The sequence below is a fragment of the Manis pentadactyla genome, chromosome X, assembly GCF_030020395.1.
Source record: "Manis pentadactyla isolate mManPen7 chromosome X, mManPen7.hap1, whole genome shotgun sequence".
NCBI classification, from domain to species: Eukaryota; Metazoa; Chordata; class Mammalia; order Pholidota; family Manidae; genus Manis; species Manis pentadactyla.
In genome coordinates, this window is record NC_080038.1 from 26,492,586 (window position 1) to 26,515,745 (window position 23,160).

Genomic DNA, 23,160 nt, shown 5'->3' on the forward strand with positions numbered 1-23,160 from the left:
CCTTTGCATGGCTGTATTAAAGGAGTGGAGATTAATGGGATTTTTTTTAACCTTTCAAAATAAACCATTAACATTTACCTTCCCAATAATTCCCATCATGTGCTTCCAGAGCTACAATCATTGGTATTAATTTTAATTTGATAGGATATATTTCTGTCATCATAAAACATTAAGATATCTGTATTTTTAAATGCCACTTTGGCAACGGAATAGTAGAAACTGTCATTGGAATCTTTGTTTTGAGATGAATGCCATATATTTATAAGCAATATATGGCTACATGTTAAATTCTCAGACCATTTTTTTCGTTGGCCTCGGCTGGGTAAAATGGTATCAGTAGAACTCTTGTGATCTTTTTAAGAAGGTAGGTTATTAAACTGGATATGTGCATTGTCTTACTGCTATCAGTAAAGAGAAAATTTAAGTCAGAGTATTATTCTATATTTCCACATAAAAGGAAGAAAGTCAATTTCCCTTGATGGAGCAATTTCCCTACATTGGGATCACAAGGGCAGCAAGCATAAACATCTCACTGACAGGTAGGTAGAGCGGCTCATATTAAGTTTGCCCTTGGGCACGGTTGGCTTCAACACCAGACCTTCCCTTCCTTTTTACCTGACAAAGAGTTAGGAATCCTTCACTAGTATTCTCAACTATGTCTGGCTTAAATGAGATAAACTGTGTGGTTTATAATTACCCTTCAGCTACTGCAAGGTAAACCTTGTTGGCTCTTGAATAATTTTATGTACCTTGAAAGAAAAATTTATGAGTGAAGGTGCCCCTGGCTTTACTTGTATGCTATAAACAAGAGTCATACATTTTATCTGCAGTCCAGACCTACCCTTTAAGCCCCAGGTTCATATGTCTACCTACTTTCTTGAATTTCACATTTAGGTGTCTCAAGGTATCATATGCCCAGTGAGTCCCAAAACAATAAACTCGTGGTGAGTGACTCTATAATGAACAACCATTTCCTATTGGACCCCCTCCAGTATCAGAGAAAAGAACCAACATCTGTAGAGCTGTGCAGTCAGAAACCTCGGAAACATCTTTGATATTCCTTGTTCCTCACCCACTTCTTCTCCATCTCCATTCAGTCATCTAGCCTATGTATTTTTTTTATTAAGATATCATTGATATACACTCTCATGAAGGTTTCACAAGAAAAACAATGTGGGTATTACATTCACCCTTATTATCAAGTCCCCACCCACACTCCACTGCAGATGAATGGATAAAGAAGAGGTGGTACATATAACACAATGGAATACATGAGCAAAACAGATGGGTTTATAGTAATTTTATCTAAGATCACCTTAGACAATTTTCTAAAGCCATGTCCTCAATGAATCAACTAAAATGCTTTTTCACAAGCATTGCCCTAATATTCACCTCTTCAGAAATTGATTCATTTTTTTTCCATTTTAATTATAATTTTATAACCAAGTTTCTATAAGTATAAAATTACTACACTACTGAAATATTTTTATAAGTGTTCAGGGTTTTCTTGCTGCATTTTCCCTCTTTTCCACATTTTTTTTCTAGAATTGGCACTATTGGTTTAACAATTCTATCGTCAAGAACTATTGTTAAATAAATTTTTTAAATACTTTTTTAATGTTCCACTTGGCATTTAGCATATGTTCCCAAGATTCTCAAGGTCATGGAGCAACTCTTGTATCTCAAAGTAAGAAGTATATGTTATTCTTGCTATTTATGGTGTTGATAAAGAAAACAGAATGATAGGGAAAGGACCATTTACAAACAGTTTTTCTTAATTTTCTACTGGAGTTAAAGAGAAAAAGAATAAAGACTGTGTCTCCTAGAATAAAAGAGTCCCTTTCCTAGATATAACAGTAAATTAGGTCATTTAGCTCAAGTCAACCTTTGTTTCCCTTCATAATCTCAGCATCTTAACATGGAGTGGCAGCGACAAACAGTAGAGTTGAAATTATGGACTTTTTTGAGCATTTTTTGTTGACAACCCTAAAATTTACTTCTTTATCCCTACAGGAGGACATTTTGCTGGCGAACCTTAAATTTTCTTCTATTATCTCTACAGGAGAGCATTTTTGGCTGGTGACCCTAAAATTTTCTTATATTATCTCTAGAGGAGAAAACAGTTACTCCCTGCAATTTTGGTAAGGGAATTCCCTACCACAACTCCCCAGATCATCACCTGTTCAAGGGCTGCCCCCACTCTGTTACAACTCTAGTCCAAGGTTATGCCTGTATGGCTACAATATCTCCTGCCTCCCTACTTCTGTTCAGTTCTTCCTTCATGTGTTCCTGACAAATCAGCTGGAGGCTAACATACCAGTTAGATCTTTCAATAATATGAATCACATTTTTTAACATCCTCAATTGAAATTCTTTTAAAAATTTCAATTGCTTTTAAAATTAAGCACAAAATTACCGGAGCTTCTGGGGTACACCTTCATGAACTTCACCCTCATTTTATCCTAATTTTCCCATGATTTGCTGGTTTCCAGCCTTCCTGGACTCCTTTTCATCTCTTGCACACAACAACTTCTTTACCTTGAGGCATTTGTGTTTGTTTCTGATCTTAAAGTTCTTCCTCCTGCTCATCACACAGCTAGCACCCATGCATCCTGCAGGTTTGACTCAATGTCATCTCCTTCAAATAATGTTTTCTAAGTGATCATAATCTGTGATAATATAACTTAGATATTATATGTTTACTACCTTCCTGTAAGCTCCACGAAGACACAAAACATGCTCTTGTTTTTCTCCATTAAGTACCTACTGTCCAATACTTTTGTGGCACATAGCAGGTTTCAAAACTATTTATTGAATTAGTGAGTAAGACAATGTCATGCCAAATGATTACCAAATTAATGCAATGCCTGCAAAAATCCCAAAAGTATTTTGTACAGAAATAGAAAAAACAAATATAAAATTAATGTAGAACCACAGATCACCATGAAGAGCAAAAACAATCTTTAGAAAGAAGAACAAAGCTGAATGCATCAACTTCCTGATTTCAAAACATACTATAAAGCTAAAGTATAAATGTATACAGACTAATAGAATAGAATAGAGAACCCAGAAATAAGCCCACATACATATGGTCAACTGATCTCTGACAAAGGTGCCAAGAACACACAATAGAAAAAGGAAAAACTTCAAAATATGGTGTTCGGAAAACTGGATATCCACATGCAAAAGAACAAAACTGGGCCCTTATCTTATGTCATATAGAAAAATCAATTCAAAATAGATTAAAAATTTCAATCAAAAACTGAAACCAAAGGACTTCTAGAAGAAAATATAGGGGAAAAGCTTCATAACATTGTACTGAAATGATTTCCTGGCAACAAAACGTTCCATCAACAGATGAATGGATAAAAAAGATATGCTACATATACAGAATGAAATGTTATTCAGCCATAAAAAAGAAAGAAATCCTGCCATTTGAGACAACATGGATGGACCTAGAGGGTAATATGCTAAGTGAAATAAACCAGGCAGAGAAAAACAAATACATATGATTTCACTTATTTGTGGAATCTAAGAACAAAACAAAGCAAAATGAATAAAATAGCCAGTCACAAACACTGAGACATGACTGGTGGTTACCATGGGGGAGAGTTTGAGGTGGGTAAGGAGGATTAAGGGCACAAAAATTCTCAATCATAATATAGGTTGGTCACAGGGATGGTAGTAACCTAATCTAAAAAATGGGCAAAGGACTTCAACAGACATTTCTCTAAACAACTCATACAAATGGACAACAGGTATATGACAAGATGCTCAACATCACTAATTATGTGAGAAATGCATATCAAAACCACAATGAGATACTAGTTCACCCATGTTAGAATATGGATCATTAAAAAAGATAAGAGATAACAAGTGATGGTAAGGAAGGGGAGAAAGGGAAACCCTTGTGCACTATTGATGGGAATGTAAATTGGTGCTGCCACTATGGAAAACAGTATGGGGGTTCCCCAACATATTAAAAATGGAACTACCATATGATCTAGCAATCTCACTTCTGGGTACATATCCAAAAGAGAACTGAAATCAGGATCTCAAGGAGGTATCTGTATACTCAAGTTCATTGCAGTATTTTTGACAATGGCCAAGAAAATGGAAACAAATTAAATGTCCATTAATGGCTGAAAGGATAAAGAAAATGTGGAACCTACATACAACAGAATATTATTCAGCCTTAAATTTAAAAAAAAAAAGGAAATCCTGACATATGTGACAACCTGGAAGACCCTACAGGACATTAGGCTAAGTGAAATCACTCACAGCAGAACAAGAAATGCATGATTCTGCTTATATGAGGTGTCTAATACAGTTAAACCTTGAACAACAGGTTTTTGAACTGTGCAGGTCCACTTATATGCAAGTGTTTTCAATAAATATATTGGAAAGTTTTCTGGATATTTGTGACAATTTGAAAAGAAACTCTTTTCTCTACAGTACTTTATTGTAAGAATACAGTGTATGATACATATACAGAATATGCGTCAGTTGACCATTTATATTATCAGTAAGTCTTCCAATCAACAGTAGGCTATTAGTACGAAAGTCTTCTGGAGATTTGTGACAATTTGAAAAAAAACACATTCTTTTCGCTAGCTTATTTTGTTGTAAGAATACAGTAAATGATTCATATACTGAATATGTGTTAGTCGACCATTTATGTTATTGGTAACTCTTCCAGTCAAAAGGAGGTTATTATAAATGACAGATCCAATAAAGGGTTGACATCCAAAATGTATAAAGAGCTCATACACTTCAACAAACAAAAAGCAAATAATCCAATTAAAAAATGGGCAGAGGAGCTGAACAGTTCTCCAAAGAAGAAATTCAGATGGCCAACAGACACATGAAAAGATGCTCCACATCGCTAATGATCAGAGAAATGCAAATTAAAACCACAATGAGATATCACCTCACACCAGTAAGGATCGCCACCATCCAAAAGACAAACAACAACAAATGTTGGCGAGGTTGTGGAGAAAGGGGAACCCTCTTACACTGCTGGTGGGAATGTAAATTAGTTCAAACATTGTGGAAAGCAGTATGGAGGTTCCTCAAAATGCTCAAAATAGAAATACCATTTGACCCAGGAATTCCACTTCTAGGAATTTACCTTAAGAATGCAGCAGCCCAGTTTGAAAAAGATAGATGCACCCCTATGTTTATCACAGCACTATTTACAATAGCCAAGAAATGGAAGCAACCTAAGTGTCCATCAGTAGATGAATGGATAAAGAAGAGGTGGTACATATACACAATGGAATATTATTCAGCCATAAGAAGAAAACAAATCCTACCATTTGCAACAACATGGATGGAGCTAGAGGGTATTATGCTCAGTGAAATCAGCCAGGTGGAGAAAGACAAGTATCAAATGATTTCACTCATCTGTGGAGTATGAGAACAAAGAAAAAATGAAGGAACAAAACAGCAGCAGAATCACAGAACCCAAGAATGGACTAACAGTTACCAAAGGGAAAGGGACTAGGGAGGATGGGTGGGAAGGGAGGGATAAGGGTGGGGAAAAAGAAAGGGGGCATTACGATTAGCATGTATAATGTAGGGGGAGCACGGGGAGGGCTGTGCAACACAGTGAAGACAAGTAGTGATTCTACAGCATGTTACTACGCTGATGGACAGTGACTCTAATGGGGTGTGGGGGGGGAACTTGGTGAAGGGGGGATCCTAGTAAACATAATGTTCTTCATGTAATTGTAGATTAATGATAACAACAACAACAAAAAAAGTAGGTTATTTGTAGTTCAAGAATCAAACGTATGCAGATTTTCAACTGTGCCGGGGGTGGGTGCCCCTAAGCCCCATGTTGTTGAAGGGTCAACTGCAGAGTCAAACTCACAGAAGCAGAAAATAGAATAATGGTTGCTCAGGGCTAGTAAGCAGAAATGGGAAGTTGCTGCTCATCATTATAAAGTTTTAGTTATGCAAGAGTTAATTTCTGGGGATCTGCTATACAACATTGTGCCTATAGTTAATACTATGCCATGCAATTAAAATACTGTTAAGAGGGTAGATCTCATGTTACATTATGAATTTTTTTATAAAAAAGACAGTGTTGTATCAAAAAATCTAGGGTTATAGAAAAGAGGATACTTTAAAGTTTTAGAAAAAATGAAAAAACATTTATTTTATCATAATTAATTCACTTTTTCCATTTTCTATAAAACCAAACCAAACACCCTAACAATTTTCTTGACAAGATTTCCACCTCACAATTGAAGTAAACCCAAACTACATTAAAAATTTTGTTTCCAAATTTATGTTTAAAAAGGTTTAATTTTTTTCCTTGTTAAAATAACAGACCATCTGTAACAAACCTTGTACTATGTTTTCTACAGTCATCTAGATTAGAGCGTGGTCTTTCTGCTTTCCAGTTTCTAGGAAAGGTTCCTAGCAATTGTTTTGGGAGATAATTCTACCCCCTCAATCTTACAGCCCTAGGGAATCATTAATCTACTTTCTGTCCCTTCAGATTTGCCTGTAGTGGACATCCTACAAATTGAATCATATAATTTATGGTAATTTGTGACCAGCTTCTATGACTTTGCATAATGTTATTAAGGCTCATTCATGCTATGGCATGTATCAGTACTTCATTACTTTTACTACTGAATATTTCATGGTCTGGTTCTACCCACTTCCTTTATTCATCAGTTGATGGGCATTTAGGTTGCTTCCACTTTTTAGCCATGATGAATAATGTTGCCATTAACACCCATGTATACACCCTAATTCTTATACCATCTCGTACTCATCCTTTCAGTTATTCAAGCTCCATTAGGTCACGTGTGACATAAGGATAATGAAACATATTCTCAAAGGGTAAGGACTTTGAGGACTAGGAATGATAATGTGTAAGAAAGTTGCTTGTAGGCTACAAATTACTATGAAAATAGGATGCATTTTATCTTTTAATATTATTTTCTCATATCATCTTTGCTAGGTAACAACCATGAATTCCTTCCATCAATTTTCACCACTCAAAGCATATGTAAAAAGGTTTTGTTTCACTGTGAGAATGCTAGTAAAGAAAAAAAAAAAGAAATCAAAGTTAGGATAGATTTCCAGGCCCTTGTGTTAGCAATTATTTGCTGAATACTTAATATGTTCAAAGTACCATGTAGTAATACAAGAAATAATACTATCTTGTGCCAGTTTGGGTAAAACATTAAATATGCAAAATTATTTTAAACCAATTGTTAATTAACAAATTAAACTGCAATATGACTTGATATGAATTTATCATTTATATATATATAACATATATAAATTATGTTATATATAATAGGTACAATATGTTATATGTGTAATTGTATATATAATATATAACACATGTAATATATTTAAATTTTTATATATATACACACATTATATAATTTATAATTCACATATATAATCCATATTTAATTAATCAAAACATGTTTTCCAAAAGAGTGAACAAAACTGTTATAGACATTTTGGTAAATAAAGCAGAAGGAAGGACATTTTACTAAGAGATAAAAGGAGTGAAAACATATGGTATGTTTATAAACAGTTACACATCATAAAAAATACAGAGAAAACATTATAATTTGGATGGCACACTAATGACTATATGGATAAAGAGTACGTATGATTACCTATTTATATAGTAGTACCATAGTCAACTATCAGTTATCATCAAACATCAATATTCTGAACATCTTTAAAATAAACTGAAACAATGTAAACCTTAATGTAAGTAATAAATACACGTAAATTAAAAGAATTTCCCAGTGGATAAGCTCTTTTCCCACTGGTTACAGTGTAATTATTAAGAAGTACTTGATTTCAAGGGAGGCTTATGGATTTTATGACAAAAAAATTCCATTAATGTTGAAATAGGTCAATGTTTGAAAATTTCCCAGTTGATTTTATAGAAGCCCAGCAACAAATATATCGAAATCCACTAGAGGGAGCTGACATTATAAAATTGCATTACCTGATACCCTACCAGGAAAATAAATGCCTCAGTAAAAATGACTTTGATATAAAAGGAAAAAAAAGGCATTTTGTTTTTGCTTTATTCAGTTCATTCCATGATCACACCAAGGAATAAAAATTCTTTAAAAACTAGGAAAATGGGGAAAGCTTAACAAATATCACTGTACTGATTCTAGAAATGTTATTATGTGGTAAAATCTTTGGGTATCTACAAAGAAAGGCAATTTAAAAATATGTTTTCCAGATAATTAAAGTTTCAGTAACAAATGAATACATATTCTTACGCTTCTCATAACAAATTTGGGGAAGATGTTTTTTAAGAATGTTTTTACCCTAATGCCTTAAAACCCAATACATACATACATGTGTATGTGTATGGTGGACCAAAAACTCATTTTCTAATGCTTAAAAGTCTTCATAATCCTGTCTGTCAAAGGAATTTTGTCTTAGAAAGTAAGCTGATGAGTAGAGATATTTTAGACCAGATGCTATGTATTAATATCGTAAGAAGAAATTGGTGAGAGACAAAAGAGACATCTTGAAAAATTTGCTAGTCGTATAGTAGGGTATTTGCATAATTGCTCTGCTCTTACATTATATCATTAAATGATAAAATGAGGATACTGTACAATTACAGTGGTCTACCAGTAAAATACAGCCCAAAGAATAATTTGTCCTTTGTTGAGTTTCATCTGCCACATGTATGCTACAGCAACTATAATAATCGTCATATAAGTTGACAGAAGTATTAGTAAAATCCTAGCTAAAATCCTTGTACATAAAGCAAACTGAATTTAATGAAAACCCACAAACAGTGTTGCAACTGCTCTTTTACTTCTTACTATGCTCAAAACATTTGACTGCAAAATTTGCAACCTGCCAAGGAAAAGTTACGTCTATATAAAATATATGCTTCACTTGTTCCTCATAGTCATGAAATTATTATGGGGTGGGGGTGAGAAATGGAATTACATATACTTTCCAATATCAGTATTTCATTACTTGTTACTACAGGTTGTAGGGAGGGTGGTTCACTTGACAGCAATTATGCCTTCCCATTAGTACTTTCTCTTTCCCAACAAATAGCTAATTTGAAAAATACCAAGTTAAGTTAACCATTTCAAGTGTTTTCACTTACTTGTCTGTAGCTCTTTCTCTCTGGCCTGCATATCAGCAAAGACTTGGTTAAAATGATTCATAAAGGCCACAAAGTCTGCATCCAGGAACATTGGCCCTTGTTCTTTCTCTTTCAGGGCTATGCTTTGAATTTTTAATCGCTCAATTTGAGGCCGAAGAGCAGACAGCTGGTTGACTTCATCCTGTACCATAATTTACAGTATTAAAATAATATTTTTACTTTGCATACATTACATTTGTACAAAGAAAGGAGTTAAAACACAGTGATGCAAACTCAGCTTAATGCTTTCATCCAAAAACTAGTAAGAAATATCCATGATGATTTATGCAAACCTCCAGCAAAGGTTATCAGTTTAAGAATAATTTGGCTCTTTGTTCAATTGCTATTATATATAAACATCTTTAAATTTCAAAATGACATCATTTAGAGCATTAAAGGGCATAGATGTGTATGGACGAAAAGTACTATGAATGACCTTAAATCCTTTCCATGAATGAAACATAGATGTTCCTCTGCACCCCCTTTCTCTCAAACTTGTGTGCCTTTGCTTCAGATTCCAAGCTCATTTAATGAACAATATTTTTTAAATTAATTCATGTAGAAGTTATATCTAATACATATATACTCATTAAAAATGTTTATATTAACATTACATAAATTACATATATCTATATGATATATAATCTATGTAATATTTATGTATGTACACACATTTATGTCTATAATTATCTAACTTTTGTATGTTCTTATTACTTCTACTGAATGAATAGGTAATTACCATAGTTTTAATTAGGGTACTGCTCTGCTATTCTCTTGATGTCTTAGCATCTTTGTTAACAGCACCCCCTTTCACTCTCAAGAATGCCCTAGTTTGGATGATAAAATCACATACACACTCTGCTGTGCTGTTCAATGTAACAGTCACTAGTCACATGTGGCTACTAAGCACCTATGTGGCGAGTCTCAATTCAGATGTGCTGTCACTGTAAAACATACAGAGCTTTGAAGACTTAGTATGAAAATATGCAAATATCAACTCTCATAGTTTAAAATATTGATTAAATCTTGAAATAGTTTTGATCTACCAAGTTAAATAAAATACATTATTGAAATTTGTTTACCTGTTTCTTTTTTTTTAATATGTCTACAGCATTTAAAATTATATCTGTGACTCAAATGGCTTTCATTTTCCTTCTTTTGAATAGTGCTTTTCTTGATAAAAATGGTTTCATATTCTTTTGTTTCCAGTGAAGTTGCAATTCATACGCATGTTACATATATAATGTGAGCTCAAATAGAAATTCCCAAATTCTTTTTAAAAGTATTGTCACCATGGTTTCTTATTTATGATTCATACCTCTGCTACCTTTAGAAAAAAGTACTTCAGGATTTGTTTACCATTTAAAATGTAAAAAACATGATAATTAAAATTTAAAAATGAGATTACAACCCAATTAGGAGGGGGAAATTGAATTACAGTAATTATCAACTAAATATAAATCTGAGCTTCCTGCAAATCAAAGTGAAAACTTAAAAAAAAAAGCTCTTGTTGTGAGACACACATATACTCTATTGGAAAGAATAACTTTTGTCTTAGGATTGACTTGAGGTGAATTTATCACAAAGATCCTTTCATAGTAGCAAGACCACCTAATAAGTAATGCCACTTGTTCTGATTTTTAGATGATTTGAAGTTAACTTTCAGAGGAATGCTGGTATGTGGTTAGAACAGTATGAACTGATTCAGGTAGATAAATCTCTGACAATCAAATTATTTTGGTGGGTGAAGGGGAAAGACATTCAAATAAATGGGTAGGTGACTAACTTCTCACATTCATATATAAAGCCCCACAATCAAGTGCTAGAAGGTAGACATATATTCATGGAAGAAGAATAAGACAAGAGGTAAAGGGTAATACTCTGTATTTTGCTTTCCAACTTACAGACATGCACTTTGTCCACTAGGCTTGCAAATGGCAGCATTGACATCTGCTGTGAAACATTTAAGAACCTGATTTACATTTGGCCAGATGGAAGGCCATCATTCTTCCTGTTTAGGGGGATATACAAAGAGCCTGCAGTACAGTAAAGTGTGTTCTGCAAAACAAAGGGGACTTTGAAACTAATAAAACATTTGGGCAAATGTTCAGTTGAGACCTTAAAATTCCATAAGTAAATCATAGGAGAGATCATTTTGACCTGAAATATTTAACATTTAAAAGATGTTACCAATTATTTCCATAAAAGGGCCTTACTGTGTTTGGTCCTCTAGAGTAAGGCATCTCCCCTGAATATGCTTATCCTTTAACATCCCATGTTTATTTGATAGAAAAACGTGCATATTTATATTTTTCTCAGAAAAGGGTCCATGGATTTCTTCCGATTAATTCCCAAAGGGCTCTCTAACCCCCAACATATTGAGAACCAGTTCTGGCAAGCAATATATTTTGAGCTAAATCTGTACTCTAATCTTAGGAAACATCTCCAAATAATATAAGGCAATGATAAACAGGATGGAATAATTTATTTACCTATCACTAATCACAACCAAATAGCATAATTTTAACTGTTGTGTGAATGACATTGAACTTATCCTACTAAATATTTGACCTAAGGTAATTTATCAAATTAATAGAAAGCAATGTGGCAGAGAGAAAGAGTAAGGAATAATGGAGATGGAACTGTGTCATCAGAATCTGGAACTTTGTAGATGAATGCAGGAAAAAAAACACAATTTAAATTAGGATGACTTCCATAGTCTCGAGAGATTTAACACACATAACCTCCAGTGACCTTCATTTGCTCCTTAAAGACCAATGTCTTAGCATGCTCCAAGAGTCCTAGCTTTGTCTCCTATAGGTCTGTCTTTTTCCATCCATCTTTCATCTTACACCTCCCTCCCCTCTATGCCCAGCATTCACATTGACCTTCTTTCAGTTCCTTGGTCACCACTGCTCGCTCCTGCCATGTTCCTTCTGTCTAAAGCCTCTTGCCCTGCTGTTCTCTTAATTTCAACTCATCCTAAAAGCCTTAACTCAAATGTACCTGCCTCAAGGAAGATGCCCTTGGTGGCTCTGTCTAGGTCAGGATTTTCTTCTTACACATTCTCCCAGAACTCTGTACCTTTGTTAAAAGCATTTGCCCCAGTGGTAGTTTTACATCTATTTCTTTCATCATTTATTAATGTCCCTGTCCCCCACTTTAGGTGAAGGTTATGAGGGCAGGATCAATGAATGCTCACTCTAATATGCCCGAAACTTAAGTGACCACTGCTCCAGTGGGTCCTGAAGGTAAAACCACAACCCTAGTAGGACTGGAAGGCAGGGCACCTAGCCAAAAATTATTCTTCAACCTTAAAATCCAGTGAAATTTGCCTTACCAAATTTTGGATTTGCTTAGCACCTGTCACCTCTTCCTTTTTCCCTACCTTTTCTCCATCAGGAATAGGAATGTCTATCCTATGCCTGTCCCACTACCATATTTGTAAGTACAAAAGTTATCTGGCTTTACAGGTTCACAGCAGGAGAGGAACTTTGTCTCAGAATGAATCACACCTTGAGTCTCACCCATATCCAATTTAAATGATATTTACATGAGACTTTGGACTTTAGAGTTCATGCTGGAATGAGTTCTGACCTTTGGACTTTGGGAATTTCATGGCATGTGAGAAGGATGTGAATTGCGGCAGGTGGGGGGTGCAAGGTCGGAATGTTATAGACTAAATTGTGTCTCCCAAAATTTGTATGTCAAAGTCCTAACCAACAATGTAATTACATTTGGTGACAGGACTTTTAAGAGGTAATTAAGGTTAAATGAGATCTTAGGTGTGAGGTCCTTATCTGATAGGACTGGTGGTCTTACAAGAGGAGAAAAATTTCTCTCTCCCTCCATGCACATGCCACAAGAGGATAAAGTAAGAAGGAGCCAGAAGCTGAATCCTGGCAGACCTTGATCTCCAGCCTCCAGGACTGTGAAGAAATTAATTTCTATTGTTTAAGCCACCCAGTCTATGGTATTTGTTATAGCAGCCCCAGCCAGCTAATAATGATACATTCAGTATCATTCTTGGCCACATTAGAGACACGGAATATGTGTTTTATGGATGAATGCATTTTGTAGATATTATTAGAAATTCTATATCTGAGTCTCAAGAAACATGTTAAGGTAGTATCAGATTTTTGTTGCAAGAAATAACATAGGTGGAGTACTCCAATGATTCACAGAAAAACAAAGTCATGGATTCCATAACAGACAAATGTGTCTAAATACAGAAATGTCCTAGATTCGTCTATTTTCCTAATAAACTAAATGCTTTTGTATAGTATATTATTTTTCTAAAAAATACACTTCAGGAGTTTACTTATTTCCTAATAAAGCTGTAGGTCCAATATCTGAAGAAGAATCATCAAGTTCTTCAATTGTTTTTTCCTTCAAAATAGCTTTGAATTTCCCATCACTTTCTGGGCTCAATACCACCTTCAAATCAACCCTGTCACCTTTCCATCTGCAGTCTCCCACCAGTTAAACCATTCTTTTCCAAGTCTGTAGATTAACCCCCCATTCATTGCTTTTTATATTAAACCCCGCGATGGAAACCTTTCATCTGTCCTCTAATCAATTTCCCACCTCTCATGAAAACTGTGTAGTTCATAGTGATAATGCAAAATGTTCAAGTTCTTAACATTATTATATACCTCTTGTTTTCATACACTTGTAAACATATACTTTTAATCTCTTTCTTAGGCCCGTTTGTGCTAGTCATAATTTGTTTGGCCATTTATTTCATCCACTGCCTACTCTTCTCCTGTCATCACCCAGGAGAATGACATTTACAGATTACAGCTCCTTGTCTTTTGCCTTCTGATTAAGTTCAGTCAATGGGGGCCCTGGCCAGGCAGGGAGGAGAGTGAAGTGGGGCATTTACTTTTCTGGCTCCACTCTGGTGAGGGTACGTGGACTGGCTCTTAAGGCTGCCTTTACATGGGCATCTGACTCTCCCCTTCTATAACTTTTCTCTCCCTGATCTGTCCTCTGCATAGTTTAACAGCTCTGATGCTATGTTACTGTACTATCCCTTACGGTTCCCCTATACTTCAAGCATGTTTATAAAATATTTTTAAGAAACTTTCCTCAAATTATCTTAATTTGAGCCAACTGTCAGTTTTAACATTTCTTCTCATATATCTGATTATTTACTATATCAGCTGCTTGTGTTTGGTGTATTCCAATTTTTCAACACATAACTGGGTTTTTTTCTGAGTATATGAGCTGCCGTAAAAAAGGAGCTCCAGATTATTGGCCATTTCTCAGAGGATAGATGTAGTTTCCATACTCCAAAACTGCCTCACCATTTTGCAAACTGACAAAATCAGTTAGCCCTGTGTATCTACTCTAAATATATTTTTCCAGGATTCGGGCATTCATATTTTACCCATCTAAACTGATTTTATTCACTTATATTTTGATCTTTGCTGTGCTTAAATCCTTGAAAGATAAATTTTATAATTAAGTAATTTGCTATTTTTCTGAAAATTGCCAAGAAATTCCTTTTGATCATGCTCCAAATAGGAGGAAAGATTCTTACCTTACAAATTTTTAACTGGCTTTTAACTGCTGTTGGCTTGCCTGTGGTGGTGGGCTGGGTTTTCAACCAGTTTTCAGCAGTAGTTGTCATCTGCTCCAACTGCTGTAGCTGATTATAGAAAGTGATGATGTTGTTCTGATACTCCAGCCAGTTAAGTCTCTCACTTAGCAACTGGCAGAACTCAACCCACCGGCTGTTCAGTTGTTCTGAGGCTTGTTTGATGCTGTCAGCATTAACACCCTCTAGAAAGAAAGATTTTAAAAATATATCCACCGAAGCCACAAACTAAAAGTCATTATCTTAAAATCAATGTGTCTCAAGTTTAAAAGTATTCATCATATGAATGATTTCAAACAAATCATTAACTAATAAAGAAGTAAAAGTACCAAATGATTCTTTATTATTGATTATAAATTATTAGAGCTGCAACTTATCTAAGAATATGAATGTAATAAAGTAATAAATAAGGACACATAAGATATAGAGAGGTAGAATATATTTAAATAAAAACAAAGAGAGTCAAAGCTCTGATGGGGGTTGAAGACTGGTCATGGACAAAGAACCTTTTGGATGTTTCCAAATACATGTTAAATATGATGTACATAATTAATATGTACCTCCAAAAACTAACTTATATTCTTATTGTTTTAAATGTTTGGGAACTAGTTGAAATGTTATCACTTGGGCTAAAAAAAAAAAACTGAAAAGGTAGTATTTATCAAAAAGCCAATAATTCTCTGTTTCTGCTATGGAAAGCCAGAAGTAAGCATATTATCCATAGGTCCAAAAAAGTGAGCAAGCACTAGGAAAAATACCTAATATGAAAAAAAAGGTTTTCATATTATTTATATATCATTTACAAATGTGGAAATTGATCTGCAAGTTTTTATATCTTAAAATCATCTATAGCAATACAGCTTTCTATAGCAATACAGGAAAACAATCTATCAAGGGCAAAATGGAAACATAAGCACTTCATGACCACATTTAGCCTTCTGGAGAACCTACTATGTGTTGGGAAATATGCTATGTCTTCTAACATATACTCTCATTTAAATTTTGTCATAATGTGATATATGACTAATGCCACTCCAAGTATATATACTATCATATACATAACAAGAAAATATAACAGGATCATGCAATGCTACATGTTAAAATATTCACTCACAAAACTTAGATATGCTGACACACACATTCATTTATATAGTAACTTCCTCAATAAATTATATTATATAAAGAAAAATATTAATATGATACACATTTTAAAACAAAGCTATGATTGTACTGGTGACTTCCTTGGTCTTTCAAAATACTGAATATTTGAATGTTTCCTATTCCTACCTATAGCTACAGGGATCTCAAAAGGGATCATAAGCTCACTATAAAATTCTTTCTCTAGATTAAAATATCTAAGGCATAAAGTGATTTAGTGAAGACCAACTTATCTGGGAGAACCTATTTTTATAGATGTTCATTTACTCAACTTTCTGTAAATATGATATATTTAATGGGCAAGTAAGTTATTAGCAAGTCTGAAGACCATTTTTAGCAAGCATAAGGCTCATGGTTTTGCTAACTTGTACATGCTTCCAACTTCACTTTTTTTAAAGACTAAAAAATACATATTTGTTGAATTCAACAACTGTATGATTTTATCCTCTTACTCTCCTCTGCTCATATTCTTGCATTTTGCTGTAATTATGTCATGCTGCCAAACCACATCTCTCAGTTCATTTGAAACATAACTCTAACTTCACTAATTTCAAAGTTTGAAACTACCCAGGATGACACTGGAGGAAACAAAGTTTGAAAATATTACTGACAACAATCTTTTCCTCCTTCTTTGGCTAATATATTTTCAAAGAAAAATAACTGAAAAATAAAGTGTAAAAAGATAATATATGCACATCTCCATATATACAGCTATAAAAGGCAGACGATGATCTACAGGAGCAAAATATTCCTAACAGTTAAGGAAGCAATTGGTCTTACTGAGATATCCAGATGTGATGTGTTTGGTACCAAAAACTGTACCAAAGTATGTTTTGGGGGATGCCAAATGATGTTTCTGACAAAGTATAAAAGAAGAATTCAAAACTCCCATCTATAGGCACTCGGTTTGAAAAAAAACTATTATGATAAAATGCTAACAATACTGCGGGAAAGTAAAAGGGAACAATTTAAAAATACTCACTGGAGAAATTGTATCATTATGTTAGATAATGACTCAAAAATATACCCTAGATGTAAGTGATCAGATGTTTAGGAGAAATATTTTCAGCACATGTTAAACTTGAATAAGCACTTAGAAGATGGAAATCCATAGCAGTCCAAGTTCAAGACTGGTAAATAAGAGATTCTAAAGTAAATTAAAGGGTACTGATGAACTGATGCTGAATTGAGTTGTATTTACCATTTATGTAAATAATAAGGGAATACAGAGAGAAGTATCTCACTGTCCCTGAGACGTCAACGATATGAAGAACCCCTAGCAATTGGGAAAATAAAATCGTTAATTTTCAATATGAATAATGTATATCAATCTAATCAGCAAAATATAAATCATACCAATACATTCTTTGGTATGTATTAAAATCCAGAGATAGAATTTAATGTGTGTTTCTTGATCATCACCCAAAACTATCAGCTCAATATTTTGTGCTAAAAAAAACTCTAGATGCTAAACATCACCGCAAAAGGAATTAAAATAAATGAAAAAAGTAGATTTTGTACAACACCCCCCCTGAAATCTACAATACTCTCTCTTAATTAGCATATTGATTTTTATAATTGAATAAAGGTAATCAAAATACAATAACAGTTAAAGAAGGATCTCCATATTAGGATAAATGGTGAAGGTAGGCAAAGGATATAGAAATTCACAGTAAGAGCTCTGGTATTAGGCAGACTTGAGTTCAAATTTGAGACCCTCTTTACTAGGTGAGTGAACTGGGTTATTTAATCTCATTGGGTCTCAGTTTTCTTAGCCATGAAATGAGGATAAAATATAAATGATCTCACAGGTATATATATATGGGTTAACTGTGTAAACTAGTTACACAAAGTCTGACAAATACCAGACAACCAGTAAATATTAGTCAGTGTTAACATAAATGAAAAAGAACATGTAGGAAACAAGAACAGAGATCAGATCTTTCAAATATTGAAATTAGAGGGAGTGGGAATCTTTTTAATGACTGAAAGGGTCATTTATGACAATGTAATGATTACTATTTTCAAAGTTAGTGATTTTATATGACACTAATATGGGACAGAGAAAATCTATGTGTAATATTTTTAAATAAATTATATCAACCAGTGAAGAATTCATAAAAGTTTATTAGGGAAATGGAATATTTGGTAATATATCTATAATCATTTGAAGTTACAAAGGACAACCATGCCAAAAATTAAAAAGAGAAATTTCTAGATGTCACTGGCAAAGATATGATGTTTACCACATAGAATCAGACATCTTAGTATGAAGGATTTGTATGTAAATATTGTATTCATTCATATGTGAATTACACTTACTGCTCAACTAGAATACAACTTGTCCTTCTAAACTATAAATCCCTCTAAGAAAAAGGTTTCCATTGGCAACATCTGGTAAGAGTTTTCAGCTTAGAGTAGGTATGGCAAAGCTTTAAGTAACAATCATTTGAGTATCTTTTTTTTAAAAAGTTTTTTGTTAGCTACTTAAGTATACAAACACTAACTCACCAGGCATTATGCATAATACTTATGGAAACCATTTTGCAGTAGCATATTAGAATCTCAGGGATAATGGGTCATAATCCATTCACATTTCATATTCTAAACAACCCCTGAAATAGTCTATGAATAAATGTATTGTACCCAGAGGAAATGGATCATTACTTCAAGTGTATCCATTAATTTTATTACTTGTGTATAGTGCATAACAGCCTGTTAGAATAATTTTAATTGTGCACCATCTTCCATGGAAGTACTTCAGAACTGCTGCCTTAACATGAAGTACTCCTTTTCATGTATATTCACCATTAGACATGAAGCCAGGGTAGGATAAGGCAAAACCTGTGTTTTCAGAGCTCTTGAATTAGAAGAATATTGGGAATGAAAACTTAAAGTTGCTAATAAATAGTCTCCTATTTTTGTTGCATATTAAGTGAGGGTCATTACAAGTCCACTAGGCAATCAACATAACAGCCTAAAATGTAACAGAAATTTATTCACACTCCATGAAAATAAGGGTTGAGTATTGTAGACTAAATTTTAGAGGTTTCTTTGATCCTACTAACTTTTGTACAAATGCTACATCATTATTTTTTAAAACAGCTTTTAAAAAATAATAGGTTTATATAAAATTCATACCTTGGTGAATATAATAAATTTACTAATACAGTTTTTTTTTCATTTTTTCTGTTTCTAGATGCCATTGAAATATAAAAGCGAGATTCTTCACATTTGTTCCTGTGACTGATTTTCTACAAGTGACCACTATAATCTCCTTCTTTCACACACCACACACACACACACACACACACACACACACAAGCACAAAGTCTCTTCCTTTGGACATTAGAGTTAAACAAAGAACATGTGTCTGTGAATTAATAACATTTATTGCGTGTTAACTCTGTGTAGACCATTATCCCAAAGTGCCACGTGGAGAAACAGGAGAATAAATCAAACTGCCCAGAACTGAGGAAAGAGTAAGAGAAGAAATGGATACACTCTATGGAAAGCTACTCATTCCTGATGGAGGGGCTGGACTATTGCACACAGTACTATTTCCATACGCCATTGGTATACAGACCAGCTGCAAAATCTCTCTGCATTAAAATGTATCATTAGAAGGGTATTGCCGCTAGAAACCCTTCACAGTGTTGTGAAGTGAAGATAATGACAGGCTTGGTTCTGAGGTGAGCCTAACTGCCGATAATGCCTGCCCTTGCCTAGCTGACAAAATTCTGTTGCCCAAACTCAAATGACATAATTCATGTGAAGTTCTTAATGAGCTACAGACCAAAATGCTAAGAACATAGTTACGTAGTTAGTATCATAGATAAGAGGAATCCTTGTCTCTGTTATCAGCCTATTTATTTTTAATTATAATCTTTAGCATACTTACTATTAGGTATCACACCTTAAACACTATAATCTAACACACAGAGGATTATGGTTTTGAGATGTTCTTTTCGTCTAATATACTAATAATTACTACTTTTATTTAAACACGTCCTTAACGTGATTGTCTTTAGGCTCTTAATTAACATTCAGGAAACTACAATTAGAAATTCAAAGTGAAGCATGATTTAATGCAGAAAACATCTCTTGACCCTATTAGATAATTATATTATAGTATGTCCTCTGGAAATTGTAATAAAATCATTTTATAGCTTAAAGAAGGGGAAATTGAGCTATGCTAAAAAACACTTTCAAGTGAATTTTGATATAACTATTTTTGTAATTTCAATATTGATAAGGGAAAATGATTTACCTAAATCAGGTTTTCTGTTATATTTCAGTGATAATGAGACTATATATATTGATGCAATTATTTTACAAAAAAATTAAGAATGCAATTAACTCTAAATAGATAAAAACAAAGTAAGCATATTTTTAGGTATAAAAACGTTCTAGATTGTGCTGAAATTTCATCATCTCACTCATATACTGAAAAGCTTGTACTTTTAAATAAGCAGATCAGTTAAAACACTATTCAAAATAAAACTACAGGAAGTCAGGATTCACTAACTAATAATCTATATATTGACGTAACTGATACAGTATTGGCCTATTGCTAAAACTTCTAAAAATGTCAATTATGTAATAACATTTCTGTGTGTAAATAAATATAAAAATAAACTTTTAAGAAGGTTACATTGCATCCTTTTAAAAAAAAACGAAATAAATAAAATTTGGAAATTCCCCATCTCAGTATAACAAGCTACAGGAAACATAACTGGATCACTAGATATCCAAACTATTCCTGCATTTAGTCTCGTTAAAGCTCTAGAAAACGAGCAATTTCTTGAGACTAAGGCTGTGATACTAACCTTCTATGTTGTCAATAAGTTCAATAAAGATTACATCTGTGAAAGTTTTCTCCAATAAGAGGTTCTTTCCACCATCCAACACCCTATCAGTCTACTCCCATACTTATCCAATGAACTGATGTTGACATAGGAATAGCAAATTAATGTTAGTTCAAAAGATAGTTAAGAAATAGATAAATCAGTTAAAAATTATACCAAAATCAATGTCAAAACTCTAGAAAAATGATTTTTTTAGTTAACATTCTCTGTTATCACTTTAAACTCTCATATTAGTCTATTATTATCATGAAGATCACTTTATCTTCTAGAAGAATTTGGACATCCATAATAAAAATTTTCATGTAAGCTTTAAGCTATGCAAATAATTTATGTAACATCCTTTTCTTGGTTTTACAAAGAGGCTCCAAATAAATTAGTAAAAATCTCTTACTGATTCTCTGCAGTCTCCAAACATAAATCATTCCACTGTAAAATTCACAATGTAGTTAATATGGAAATTTACAATATAGTTAATATTGAGCATATTTTAATATTTTAATATCTGCATACAAAATTTGCATTTGATAAATTAGAGCCAAAATGAAAATTATTTTCAAATTGATCCTCTTATGTGACTAAGAAAAACTGAACATGTGTTATGAGAAACAGTGTTTTCAGGACATACACTGATTTTTAATAAAATTCTGCAACACCAAATGAAAGTCACTTCTACATTGCCATCATGGTAATCTCCACACTTTTAAGAATCTTAAGTTTCCACCCTACGCCATCTTTCTCAGCACCTGTCTTAACTCCTTCAAAAAACTGTCTTCAAGACTAATAGAGTCTGTTTCCTGAATTTCTTAAGTGGTTCTGAAAATTCATTCTTTCAGTAAATATGTAGAAATGGCCAAAGTGATTTGGAAATGTGCCTGATGTGCCATTTCGGGTTAAACTGATGTAATATATGAAATATGTATATTGAGGAACTTTTTGCATGTCTTAGAGTTTCACTCTGAAGGAAAATTTAAGAGGCCCAAAATAATTCTAGATACTTAAAAAATACTCTAATCTCATGGTTAACTATTTAAAGTACAAAATTCTGTTTTCTATGTGTGTATATATACATATAGAATATAGTTTACAAAATGTTTTCTTTAAAATATAATAGTTATACATATGCTATTCTTCATTTAGTCTCATTAAATGCTATCACAGTAAAACATACATGTTAAATGTTATCTTAGTAAAACATACATAAAATGTATTAAATATATTTGTGTTAGTTGTGTATCATAACATTGCATAAGAATGATCTGCCTTTATCTTAATTTTTGAGGACAAAATACTTAGTTAAAAGGAATAGATATCTACATGAAGTTATAAATGAAGTTTCATGGTTCAGCCCTCATTTTCCTTTCTATAAATAAAAGGACAAGAATGTATGCATTTTATATATGGCTATGAGATTTATTATCACTGCGTAGTGCAAATGTGAGAAAGGAAAATCTGGGCTTCCAAATTTCAGAGCTTAACTGAGATAACTGTTAGGAAACCTGGTCTAGGGAGACCTCAGTTTGTCTTTCACCTTCATGAGCCACACCAGGAAACTCTAGTTTTTGGCTATATGCTGGTGGAGCTGTCACAAATTAGGGTTAGTGGTCACTTTGAAGTGTACCTGAAGAGGTACTCCAGGCACTTACTGTGTGTCTGGCTTAACTTACAATTTGCACAATCACATAAAGTAAATGTTAAACATTTTGTTCTGCAAATGACAAAAAAAAATAGAAGTCAGGATCTTTGAGTCTATCTTTTAGTAATTACATAAATTGTTTGAATGGAGAAACAGAGCTATGCTCTAGTTATAGCTCAAATTTGAGCCTAATCACGTATCAGTTAGACCATGTCTTCATTGGCATAACAAATGAGCTTAAAATTAAATCAATATAGTCAACCAATAAGGAATGCCAAATCACACCCTTACCTCTTGCTGCTCCTTGCTTTCTAAACAAGTTAGCACTTTCCTTCAGAAGTATTGTTAATTACTTTGACCAAAATTACCAATACCATTACCTCAATTACTGCCTTAATTGTTCTTTGCTAAACAGAATTTAATCAGTCAATTAATATTTATTAAGGACCTAGCATGTGCCTTGATTTTTCTTCATGACTCCAAAAGCTAGAGCTCTGAGGACAATAAGTAGAAAATTACATTATCTTTAATCATATGATCATTTTAATCCTGTATGTGGTTTGAATTGTCAGAAAAAAAAGTCTGCGTTTCCTTCATTTCTAAATTTTAACTATCTTTTTAATAATTAGCATATGCTACTATCAGAAGATCTGAGGTAAAGTAGGCTTGATTTTTTACTATGAAATGAGACCATTTAAAGTATAGATTTTACATTGGCTTTTAA

At 33.4% G+C, this 23,160-nt stretch overlaps 1 protein-coding gene across 1 annotated transcript in view; it reads right to left on the minus strand.

Moving 5' to 3' along the window:
• DMD (dystrophin) overlaps positions 1 to 23,160 on the minus strand; it is a 2,193,636-nt gene that overhangs the window by 1,374,044 nt on the left and 796,432 nt on the right. Inside the window, exons 20-21 of the mRNA XM_036917975.2 lie at positions 14,721 to 14,962; positions 9,137 to 9,317 (exon numbers count right to left, since the gene is read on the minus strand). Of these exons, the coding sequence (XP_036773870.2) occupies positions 9,137 to 9,317; positions 14,721 to 14,962 (423 nt within the window). The remainder of the gene's footprint in view (positions 1 to 9,136; positions 9,318 to 14,720; positions 14,963 to 23,160) is intronic.